Raw genomic sequence first — 12,411 nt, 5'->3', positions numbered from 1 at the left:
TGAGATCCCGAGCTGTTAGTGGGGGGCTGTGGAATTCTAAGGTGCAGGCTTGCATCTGACCTCAGCCCTTCGAGGGGCTAGAGATGTGCTGGAGAGTAGCAGGGCTGCAGGCAGGGATTTTATTTTTCAGACCTCTGGCTCGGGACCCAAATTTTGCATCACAGGTGGAGGGCTCGTGGCCCAGCCTGGCTTTGGAGTGGTGCGTTTGGAGCAGCCTCTCCTGTGCCAAAGAGAACAGTAGCTGAGTCTGTTGTCTTGGCTCCTTGGCTGTTCTGCCGGCCCCAGACTAAGGCTTCTTTCATGCCTCGGGGCGCTGCCTGCTTGCCCTCTGCAGCCTCCCCCCTTCCTACCTGTAACACTGGCGTCCCTGTTAAAGGAGGGGAGGGCAGGGCCCACTGCACTGAGACTGGTTTTGGGGCCTTGGAATTGCTAGCTCAGGCATAGAGAGAGCCATTGTCCCTCCGTAGACTCCTCTTTACAGTCTTTGTGGGAGAGCAGAGCTCGTTCTCTTGAGGTGACGCTGAGGGGGCCAGCGGGATAACAGCAGGCGCAGTCATGCTGAGCAGAGCTGACTGGCTTTTGGTCTGTGTCAAGTTGAGGGGAGACGTGGCATGGCCCGTGACTGTAGCAACCAATCCTGCTGTTTATATCTGACTTCTGCAAAAACGAACGGCATTTCAGCACCCTCTCCCTGGCAAGAGGGTGCTGTGATCAGCCAGGCAAACCCAGGAGCCTGTGGGCATCTTCAGCCGCAGCTGCCTGCACCAAGGCCTTCTTGCGTCCTCCAGCACCCCTGCAGCCTGTGATGATGCCCCTGGAGCAGAAGAGATGACGGGGGTGGAGGTATCAAACTACCTTTCCGATGGGAGAGCAGGGCAGGGAGGGCAGAATAGGAAGCAGGCACAGAAACCCACCCCCGGCTGTTCGCACTTCTCTCTGGGCTGGGAATTTCTGGGTCCTTTAATTCACAGAAGGGAGATTTCAGGGTGAAACACAGCCTTGGCTAGGTCAGGTTGTTGGACTCTAGGGTCCTGGCCACAGCAACTGAGGGTAAGAAAAGCCCCTCAGGCCTTTCCCAAGGGGACAGGAGGTTAGTGGGTGGGGGTTGTTGTTCATTAAGTGGCTTTTAAAGCTGTATGTTGGTAAGTCTCTTGAGTTTCATGTGAGGGCTATTGGAGGTCACAGCTTATTTTATTACACCTCACAGGGCCAAAATTCCTATGATTCAGTTTTTGGGGAGAGGGGATTAACATCTATGGCCCTTTCTGTCACAGGAGGTCAGAGCTGCTTCTGGTGTGTTTATGTAGCCAGCCCCACAGCACCCTCACCTGGCCCCCAGGAGGCTTTTTCTGCTGGAGAGACTGTGGCAGGAACGGAGCGTGGACCTAGGAGACCTCCTACCCTGCTGCAGGAAGCTGCAACTTGCTGTGCAAAGGGAGGATTCACATGGCCTTGGGTGTAGAAGTTCTTGCCTCCTCGCTCATTCTGCGGTGTGCTCTAGTTCTTTGCGCAGCCCCCAGGTATTGCGGGTTTGCCTCTGTGATGGAGGGCACAGTGGAAGGAGGCACTCTTTCAGGGAGTATTAGGGCTGTTTTAAAGCTGGCTGGGTCACCTAGGGCTGTAGCTGAAGCACGTCAGCTATACCTTCCTGGATAGTCCTGGTGAAATCCCAACTGGCTAGCTGGTAGGAAAGTTCCTTCCCAGCCCTGCTTTCGGGCTGTGTCTTGCTAGGTGGCTAAGCCCTGGTAATTTCCTCAGAGCTGTGGGGAATGCCGTGGCGTGCTCCCTTCCAGGGCTGCCTGGGGAGGCGGGGGAGGCTGGCAGCCTGCACCCTCCCCAGCTCTCCCCCCCTCACCTGCTGCAGCTGGAGGGGGGAGCTCTGAACCGTTTGCTCTCAGAGGAAGGCTGCCCTGGCCACAGGCTTGAAACGTGAGCTGATAGGTAGGAGTCACTTTTTCCGTTCAGTGACCTTTTCTTTTTCTGCCCAGGAGCTGTGCTAAAGTTTAACCGAAAAAGGTGAGGTGCAAGGTGCTCCTTGCATTTGCAGTAAGGGCGTTGTCAAAACCAGACGATTACAACAGTGTTCGAATGTTCTCTCCAGTCCTGGACATCCAAATTTCTAAGTCCACGTGTCCTAGGCCAGAGCAAACACCTTTAACAAATATGAACGTCTGGCATGTGCACTTCAACTCCAGTGGGCTTTTACTGCTCCGCACGCTGCCATCTTCGCTGTTGTCGCTGGGGTAGGGTCTGGCTCCTGCCTGTGCAGGTGCTGTGGTGCAGGCACGTGGAGTGGAGGTGGCTGTGTACCAGTAGCCCACCACCTGCCTCTTTCTCTCTCCACAGATTTTGCCTTCGCCTTGTGCAGGCTTCCCTCCCTACTATGGCTGCTGGTGAAGAGATCCCCCCTGCCCTGCAGGACTCGTGGGGCGACTTCTGGCTCTTCCGTTTCTTTGTTAATGCTGCTGGCTATGCAAGTATTGTGGTGCCAGGATTCCTCCTCATCCAGTACTTCAAGAGAAGGAATTACCTGGAGACAGGTAAGGGCAGGAACTTTCCTTCCACATCTTGCCGTCCTCTGAGCTCTCTGCACACCCTTGGTTCAGAGCTGACAGGCTGTTTCCCCAGCCTGCTTTGTCATACCAGGCTTGGGCCACTCACAGAGCTGCATCCCGCAGCTATCTAGGTGCTACCCTGAAACAAATTTCTCTGAATTCCCTGCACCGGTAGGTGTAGAAGCTAGTAAGGAGGCAGGCTTCATCTCTCAAGCTGGTGCAACTTGTGTCGCCCAGGCTGTGGATAATTCTGTTTCTTAATTGTGTTCTTTTACCCGACTCAGGCCGAGGCATTTGCTTCCCTATCATAAAATCATGCGTGTTCGGCTCTGAGGTGAAGTCTGTACACCAGGAGGATGGCTCCCTGCCACCCCGAGCGGAGCCCGCAGAGTCTTCTACAGCCCGACAGGTCTTCAAGCTGCTCTTCTGTGCTGCTGGTCTGCAGGTAGGGGCCCTGTGCATGTGCGTGTGGCCCGTTCTGGGTGGAGGAGGTGGGCAGTGGGTTTGTGACCGTTGGTTCCTTGAAAACCAAGAACACAGTGCTGTCCTTGATCAGGGCAGGGCTGGAGGCTGGGGCACAGCCTCTCAACCAGGATAGTCTACCGGAGCTGCTGTGTCACCTCTTAAGCACTGTGGAGGTCTGTTTAGCTGGTGTCACCTGGGTTGGGACCTCCTGATCACAGCCTTCTGCAGCCATGGATAGGGAAAATTCTGTGATTCAGCAGATGGTTAGGGCTCTTTTTCTGGCCCTCACCTCAGAGCAGCAGATAGTTTGAGTCCTCTTATCTCTCAGGCTCTCCTCTGAGTCACCTTCTGATGTGTCCTGTCTTGAAGGATTGGATTTGAATACCGGAGAGAAATACTGAAGTCAGCTACAGATAAACAGGCATTTTTAATCTTTGTTTACTTAAGTCTCACCTACAGCCTGAGGATCATTAGGAAGGGGGCTTTTTGGATCTGTGAGGACTAAAAACAGAAATGTGACCATTGTGATAGAAAAAACCCACACATCCCAGAGCCAGCAGAAGGCACCCACCCTCTATTATCCCAGCCCATTCGGACTTGCTGTGGATCACTAACAGGTCCTTCCATCTGTCTCTGTGCCTCAGTTCCTCGGGAGAGGATGAGAGGATGTCTGTGTTACTTCTGCGAGGGGCTTGGTACTGTGGCACCAGAGCTGCAGAAGTAGTGGAGGTGAAGGCCAGAACAGTGATCATCCCTGGCGGACAACCTCATCTGCTGGGTTTGAAACTAGGATTGATTAGGATAGAAGAACTGGGCCTCGAGATCTGGAAGTGAAAACTGATGCAGAGGCCACTGGGAAGTCTGCCAGGCCTTGCTACAGGGAGCTGGCACCAAAGCCACAGCTGTGCATCCATAAGGTTCCCTGATCCAGTCAGTCTGGTTTAACAGGCAGCTTAGAGCATGACCGCTCACGGCATGCCAGGATGTTTGCTTTGCAGGCTGCTCTCCCTGTGAAGAGGCTGTAAACTGTCAGGTTTTGTTTGGGACGGGATGTTCTTGGTTGTAATTGCAGGGGACAGGGGTTTCCCTCAGCGTTGGGGGTGGCCCCATCTCCCAGAGTCTCTGGGAAGCATTCCAGAACAGAGGATGCTGGAGCAAGCAAGGGTCTTCTGGAGTCTGTTCTTCCCATGGTTGTTTGCAGCTGCTGTTGTGGATCCCAACTCTCCCTGTGCTCCTCCTGCTTCACAGGCCTCCTACCTCACATGGGGCGTCCTCCAGGAGCGTGTGATGACGAGAACGTATGGTGCCACTGAAACGGACCCTGGTGAGAAGTTCAAGGACTCCCAGTTCCTAGTGTTCATGAACCGCATCCTGGCCTTTACAGTGGCTGGTCTGTACTGCGCCCTGACCAAGCAGCCGCGCCACGGGGCTCCTATGTACAAATACTCCTTTGCCTCCCTCTCCAATATCCTCAGCAGCTGGTGCCAGTATGAGGCACTCAAATACATCAGCTTCCCCACCCAAGTACTGGCCAAGGCCTCCAAAGTGATCCCAGTGATGATGATGGGCAAACTGGTGTCACGCAAGAGTTATGAGTACTGGGAGTACCTGACTGCTGCCCTCATCTCTGTGGGTGTCAGCATGTTCCTGCTCTCCAGTGCTCCTAACAGACACGTGTCCACTGTCACCACTTTCTCCGGCATAGTCCTCCTGGCTGGCTACATAATATTCGACAGCTTCACCTCTAACTGGCAGGACGCCCTCTTCACCTACAAGATGTCTCCTGTGCAGATGATGTTTGGTGTCAATGTCTTCTCCTGCCTTTTCACGGTGGGCTCACTCTTGGAGCAGGGCGCCTTGCTGGAGTCGGTACGCTTCATGGCCCGCCACTCAGAGTTCACAGCCCACGCCGTGCTGCTCTCCGTGTGCTCTGCCTGCGGCCAGCTCTTCATCTTCTACACCATCAACCAGTTTGGGGCAGCCGTCTTCACCATCATCATGACACTCCGCCAGGCCTTTGCCATCCTCCTCTCCTGCCTCATCTATGGGCACACTGTCACTGTTGTGGGAGGACTGGGTGTAGCCGTTGTGTTCATGGCCCTCTTCCTCCGCGTCTATGCCCGCAGCCGCATGAAGAAGCGCAGTAAGAAGCTCCCTCCAGGCGAGACACCTGTACAAAAGGTCTGAGGAGCTGGGGCCATGGCATTTAAGCAGTACCTGCTGTTTTGCCTCCACTCGGGGAGACTTGCTTGATTTCTCAGAACCCGCTGAGGAACAGGGTGGTGTATGGATAGGCTGGACCAGTGACTCACTTTTCCACCGGCTTTTCCTGGAGAAGGGGCTGGAAAAAGACCAGGGAATGCTTCGGGCTGCCATAGCTCCAAACCTTTCCGTTTGCCTTAATAATAGGTCAAAGACTTCCCGCCAAGGCACAGGCCTGGGGGCTCGGATTGTGGGGGGGAAAACCAGCATGGAGCTGCTGGTACTTCTGCCCCACCTCTGTCTTGTGGCTTTTCTCCAAAGTCACTGATGAAGAAGGGAGCTCTTTTTTGCTGGCCCTGTCTTGCCCCTGGCTAATGCTCCTCCATTTCTGTCACTGCTACAGAGCTCAGCAGGAGGAAAGCGCAAGCAAAACACTAGCTTGCTTTCTGAAACGCCTCCATGTGAGGCAGGTCCCGAGGAGGAGGAGCGCTCAGCCCCCCCCACCTCCCAGGAGGTGCTCCAGGTAGGATGGGCACAGCTAAGGCAAGGATTCCCAGCCTGTCCTACTCTAAGCCTGGGATCTGCTCTGGGAGGGCATTCTGCAGTGAAAGACAGTACCTCCCAGTCTTGTTTCAGCAGATCCTTGCCCCTACTTCAAGACACTATTCCGCACTCCCCTCGGCCCAGGCTGATTTTTATGCAGAGACTGAGGCTGGCCGGTACAGTTCCCAAGGCTTGCTGAGTTGTTCGAGGTTGCTTTTTGGTTACATCCGCTGCTGTCACAGGCCAAAGGCTGCACTGCCCGGAAGCCCCAGCATCGCCTCAGGGTGTCTCAGTGCCACAGGTTCTGGGCTTTGCAGCTGACATTCAGAGAAGCACAAATAGTCCCTCTGCTTCCTGCCAACCGGAGACATTGGCCCCAGCTCTCCTGGGGTCTGGCCAGAGCCCTGCTCTGCCTGGAGGGCCAAGAGCTGGGGCAGAGCCCACTTGCGATGCCTTGTTCCTGCTCCACAGGCAGCAGGGGGTGGAGTGAAGGGACACCTGCTCCCCAGGCAGCAGGGGACAGACCAGTGAAAGCTGCTTTCTCCCAGGGGCCTAGGTTTTACTGGCTAACCCTTTTCTCCTCAACACAACCTGACTGACAAGCCAGCAGGTTTTGGTACTTTGAAAGGCAACTTTTTTCTCATTTTATTTTATTAAATTAAAAATATGCTGCATATAGTGCCCTAGGCTGCAAGTTATTTTTAATTTTTTTTTTTCCATGTACGTGGAAGGGAGAGACTTCCCCCCCTTCCTGTGTCCCTGGTCTCTGTGGAACAGCAGAACTGTCTTTCCTTTTCAAACACTGGTGCATGTGTCTTTGCCCAGGCAGGTATCATGCCATCCTTGCACACACAACTGGGGAGCATAGCCAGGCTTGGACCACGGCTTGTGCTGGTGGGCAGCTGGAGGAGCTCTCAGCCTCGTTCGGTGTTGGCTCTCTGCATGTTGCAGCTTGGGCAGGCCCAGCAGATGTAGCTGCAGCCTGCATAGCTACAGAGAGATGGGGCAGAGGCCTGCTAAGCACCTGCCAGCCAGGGCCACCAGTGCTGCGGCAAGGCCCTGGAAGAGCCCAGTGTTCATGGAGTTCATCTGCACCAACTTGAGCTCCACAGGACCCACACCAGAGCAAGGGGAGGCTTGGGTGGTGGATGAGATCTCCTACTAGTACATGGAGGAGGGCTGGTGAAAAACCTCATCTGTATGCCTGTGCAGTCTAGTCATGGTGAGGTGAGGGGTTAGACAGGGCCTTGGCCTAACGGAGCTAGAGAAAGGCAAGATTCAAGTGAGAGCTAGGAGACAAACAGAGAAGGAGACTAAAGGCATCCCAACACTGAGTTAGCCTAGTCAGCAGGGATAAGAGTGCTGGTGCTGAGCACAAATCCAGCTTCAGAGCACTTGGCTTTCTACCAGTTCCACCCCTGCTCCTTTCTGAGCTCCTGAAAGTGCCTCACAGTCCTTCATCTTGCCCCCTACAAATTCCCCTAAGTATCTGCCCCCACCATCTGCTGACAAACTGAAAATGGAATGCATTTGTTTTTTCCTTTTGTCAAAAAAATAGGTTGTCTGCCAGGTTGGGAATGGGATAGCTTTTCTAATTTAAATATAGATTTAAAGAAAAAAATTGTGGGGAAAAAAACGCAACAAAACACTCAAGTTGAAAAAGAATTTACTTTAGCGATTCATTATTTGGCAAAACCTTCCTATCCGAGAGAAATCTTCCCTTTAAACTTTCTTTTTCCTCATAGAAAACTACCCTGAAGGCATTTGTTAGCTCACCTCCCACACTGTCCTAGCAGCCTGCACCCAAACAGCTGCCTTGCTGGCAGCACGGTGCCATGGTGCACAGCAGGGGACTCCAGCAGGCTCTGCCTCCTCCCTCCCTGCCAAAGATGGATACTGGCTAGGTTGTGGCCAGTATCTCTTTCATGGTGTCACTTTTCCCTGACAAACCCCAGTGAAGAGGTGTGAGCTCAGCGCAAGGGGCAGATGAATCAGAGGAGATGCCCCAGGTCTCTCCAGCATCTGGGACACAGGGCAAAAGAAAGGTGGTGAGGCCAGGGCAGCAGAAGCCCAGGAAGGGCAGGCTGGAGGTAGGAGGAAAGGAGAAGTCTGGAGCATGAAGCCTTTTGGCCCAGGAGCTGAAGAAGGACAGCTCGAGTATAGTCCTCAGCTGTCACTCCCCCCCCGCTCTGCGCTGCAAGGGAACAGGCAGATGGCTCCTGTCCCTAGGTGGAAAACTCCTACTCACCAGAGATGACCTCACCTGCACAGCAGCAGGTAGTGTTTCTCCTGCCCATTTCCTGGTGCCTGGGCAGGGAAGACATAGGGATCACCTAAAGCAGGGCTCTGAAGAGGAGTCAGATTAGAGGACACACCAGCAGCCCAGTACCCTCAGGCACAGTCTGAGGCCCTTTCCTCAATACGGTAGGCATGAAACCTAAGGGACTCCGCCATGTAAGTCACATTCTTCAATGCTTTAATTCCAGTAGAACAAAACAACAAAAAATAAAATAATCCTACAAAAAAACAACTAAGCCAACCGAAATACGATATCCTATCCTGGGGTTCAGGGAGGCAGCAGCTCAGAGGAAGGGCTCTCCCACCGCAGGGGAACAAGGGCAGTGTCTGATGCCCACTGGCAATGTGGGAGACAGCATGGTGGGGAGGGCGGGAAGGAGGAGGCCTCCTCACCTCCATTCCCTGTCAGTGGATCTACACAAGCAGAAGGACACAGAACAGACGTGCCTTGGGCTGCCTGAATCCCTCGCTACTGACAAACAGGGAATCGTGCCCTCCTGCACCTTGCCAAAACAACCCCAACAGAGCGAATCCAGAACCACAGCAACCCCCACGGAGTCAGCAGCAGCCGGTGGGAGCAGACACCCTTCTATGTAGAGATGATAGGGGCCAGAGGCCTGGCAGGTGAGGGAAAAGGCTTCCTCCTGCTTTAGTCTACCTCTTTCATGTGCGCTGCGTTTTCCAGAGGGGGGATTTCATCAGGGACAGCTGCACTGGGCTCCTCTGCCATCACCTCATCTTCATCAGTGCCTGGAAAAGGGGAGGAAAAGATGAGGCCTCCAAGCAGCAGCTGATCCCAGAGATACAGCCTCTCCCCCAGCAAAGACTGGCTCCTACCCACAGCCTGAGGAACAAGGCTAGTCACATCCAGCAGCTATGCCAAGCCACAGCCCCTCCTGATTTACATTTTTAGCTAAATAGCCAATTTGGAGAGAAATGCGTGCATCATTTAAAAAGTTTCAACAGATAGGTCACATCTCCCGTAATAAAATTCTGACACTCACTCTGAAGAAGCAAAGCCCCAGCTTGTAATCTGAGCAGTCTGATGATGGCTCACGGCCTTGTGGAGGACAGGACAGCGCACTCGGAGGCCCTAAGCCCTCCCAAAGTACCTTGTTTAGGTTTCTGCTTGCCGCTAGCCATCTTACGTACACAGGCAACTTCTGCACATCACACCAACGTGGCTCACTTACTGGCCTCCGCCTGCCCCCAGCCAGTTACACACTAGCCTGACCAGCTAACCTGCATGGACACCTTCCAAGCTCTAGTTTGATCATCCTGGAATGCAGTTGGAGTGGGTTTAGGGACCTTCCAGAGAAGAAACAGAGGACAGCAGAGCTGGCTCAAAGAGTGGCACCACCAGATCTTTGACAGCTTTGTCATTCTTGTCAGCATCAGCCTTCTGGCAAAGAGTTTCCACAATTGGGTGGTCAGGGTTGAATCTCCTGGTGCTTCTTGTCCATCATATAGCCCACGGAAGAGCTGTCCCACAGTGCCAGAGCCTTCATGATGGGCTGCTCCATGTTGGCCGTCCCAACAGTAGATGCTGGTGACAATGCAGCAGGGAGATGATACCAACCAGACTGAGATAGTTACCTGCCAATGTAGCCAAGGGTCAGCTGAGCAAGGTCCCCACACACCCTGGACTGGACTCAGCCACAGCACACGTAATACTCCAGGTCTTTGCCCCAGGTTTACCTCAGAACACCCCAAAGCAAACAGGGATCCTCCAAGCAGCTCCAAGACTGCTGCACAGACTAGTTTAGACAGCTCAGCCAGCATCTTCAGCACCCACCGCACGTTTACTGCACTTACCCTCTCCTGTCAACACCCGTACCTGTGTCAGTGTCCTCACCTGCAGCCTGGCTGCTTAGAGCAAGGTGATGCATGCTGGGACCTCCAGTCTCCTTTACTGGCTCCTTGCAGAGATGTGAGGCACATATTGAGCTGAAGCCCTTGCCTGCATCACAGAGGGCTCACCCCTCCTCCCTGCAGCCCAGGGCTGAGCTCTCTGCCCATCGCGCCTTCTCCGCCTTCTTGTCCAGGATCTCTTTAATGAGCTTGCATAGGGCCTCAAAGTTGGCCTTGCTCTCCTCCTCATCTCTGGGCAGCTCCAGTCCCTCTTTGGTGACTGGTACCAGGGTCTTGCCATCAGCCTCCTTGGGCTGCTACACCAGTGGGCTCTGTCATGTACACCACCTCAAGGCCACGCTTCTACACACGCTTAAAGGCTGAGTTGGCACCTGCTCCTGTTGCAAAAAGGGGAGAATAAATCTGGTGGTACAAGGCCGACACTGAATAGACGAAACAAGCACATCAGGGACACGAATAACAATGGTTTATTTACAATGCAGTGTATACAAGTTATTTCGGATTGCCGGTGATAAATTTATGAACCGCAGGGTAGCTATAACTTAATTACCAGAGAAATAGCCAACGCTACAGGTCTGACACTGGCCACTTGGTAAAAACAAGCCCATCACATGCATAAATGGTGCAGCAGAAACGAGTACAATCGCAATTACCAGTAAAATACACCCAGGGAAAAATCAAGTCACTCAACATGGCTGAGTTAATGAATCTTTCCCACAAGGTGTCCCTGTGTGGGGAGGGGGAGAGAGAGTGAATCCGTCAATCCAGCCTTTCGGTTTGGTTCCGAATCATCTCCTGCCCTATTTCAGGGCTGACATAGAGGCAGTATTTATACTCAGTTTTTCACATTACCTCACTGGGGTAGACAAGCTTATCACTTATATTAATTGCACAAAGTCTGTTAACTTACACCTGCATGGGTGGAGGTGACGGCTTCCACCAGACCTCCACCCCATTTGACACTCATTAACTCACCTAACACGAGATACTGATCTAGTGATAGTTGTGGTTCTGATTGCCACATTGCCCAGGGCTGAGTTTTATTGACAGTGAGCTTGCAGGCGTCCAGCTGAGTGGCGTACATGCCTTATGTGACTTGGACTTTGTGCTGTGACTTTGTTCTCTCTCCAGCTCCTTACTCTCCCCTGTATTTGTGGGGGGTAGTAATGAGATGTTGCCAAGATGTAACAGCTGGTTACAGCAGGACAAACAGCACTAGTCACTTGGAACCCCTGCCACAAAAGTGGCTGCAGGCAGGGTTCTAGGCCTGCTCATCTTTCCCCAGCCCCCAGGGACGGGCTGCGATTCAGCAGGGAGGGCCTGCTGAAGGCAGCAGGAGCGGCCTGCAAAAACTTCCTTTGAGTTAGGGTTGATAGGCAGGTAACCTGCCCCCACCTCACTAGGGCACAGAAGAGCTCTGGCTCACCTGTGAGGTAGTAGTTACTTTTCTGGGTCTCCTTCATACGGGACATGTGCTCTGAAAGTAAGTGAAGCCGGCTCATCACCCAAGTAGGAAACGTGGTGACACAGCAGCTCGGAAAGGTGCTTTTGGCTGGTTGAGTTCTCAGGTATGCCCAGATGGGGCAGGAGAGATGCATGAACCTTCCAGGATGGGACTCACCTACGGTGTAGGGAGAGAAACATTAGTGTTTCAGGGCAGAGAGCAAGTGGGACTACCTCCTCAAGCCTAAACACTACTTGATACCTAACATTAACAAGCATGACTGACAAGACAGCACAGCTCCAGGGAGCACCGGGAAAAGGCATGCTTCTAGCTGAGAAACGTGCTTGCTTTTTTGTATAATACATACCGTGGTCAGTCTGGACAGTGAAGGAGCACCCAGCTGGCGACTCCCAAGCACACTACTCATCACCACTGCGTTTGGTAACGACAGCCAGCTTCTCAGCCACTAGATTCGCAGGACAGAAACCCACACCCAACTGCCCGATCACGGAGATGTCTGCACCAGCTTCTAAAGGCAGAGAAAGGCTGACAGGCCAGTGACGAAGGAGATGCTTGCAAGCGTTTCACAGCAGCAAAGAACCTGGTCAGTGTGCAGAGAAAAAGAGGCAAGTACCTAACCGGCAGCCAGCCCTACCCTCAGCTCCTCCCTGCTGCTAGAAAGGTGGAGGAGCACACTCCACAAGTCCCACAGCAACAACAGCAGCAGGGCTCGGATCATACTCCAGCGAGAGCCTGTGGCCCAGGCCCTAGGGAACCCGTGCAGCCAAAGGCTACAGGGCTTCCGCAAAAGCCTTGACACCAGCTTTGGCAACAATACCCAGGTGTGGATGAGGTCTGCTTCTGTCATCACGATGCCAGTGTCCACTAAGATAAGCATGTAGTCAGTCCCAGGGGTCGGGGACTATTGTCAGTCTTAAGGTGCTTACCACTGTCTAGCTTTGAGGGGTCAGTCAAGCTCTCATAACAGATATCGTCCAGCATTAGGGGAGAGGACGATGCTCGCCACAGACC

The 12,411-nt window shown here is 53.4% G+C and overlaps 1 protein-coding gene and 1 pseudogene across 1 annotated transcript; one reads left to right on the top strand and one right to left on the bottom strand.

Annotated features, from left to right (window-relative positions):
- Positions 1-2,269: 2,269 nt before the first annotated feature.
- On the top strand, positions 2,270-5,618 carry SLC35B2 (solute carrier family 35 (adenosine 3'-phospho 5'-phosphosulfate transporter), member B2; the record flags this gene model as incomplete). The annotated part of the gene is made up of 3 exons (XM_010142569.1): positions 2,270-2,540; positions 2,840-3,000; positions 4,269-5,618. Coding segments are annotated over 3 exons (1,371 nt in total), but the record flags the coding sequence as incomplete, so codon positions are not given.
- Positions 5,619-8,712: 3,094 nt separating this feature from the next.
- Positions 8,713-12,277, bottom strand: LOC104499107 (annotated as a pseudogene).
- Positions 12,278-12,411: the final 134 nt, after the last annotated feature.

Source organism: Buceros rhinoceros, unplaced genomic scaffold (genome assembly GCF_000710305.1).
Source record: "Buceros rhinoceros silvestris isolate BGI_N320 unplaced genomic scaffold, ASM71030v1 scaffold37468, whole genome shotgun sequence".
NCBI classification, from domain to species: domain Eukaryota; kingdom Metazoa; phylum Chordata; class Aves; order Bucerotiformes; family Bucerotidae; genus Buceros; species Buceros rhinoceros.
Note: the sequence above shows the minus strand (reverse complement) of the source record. Positions and strands in the feature narration are given on the sequence as shown.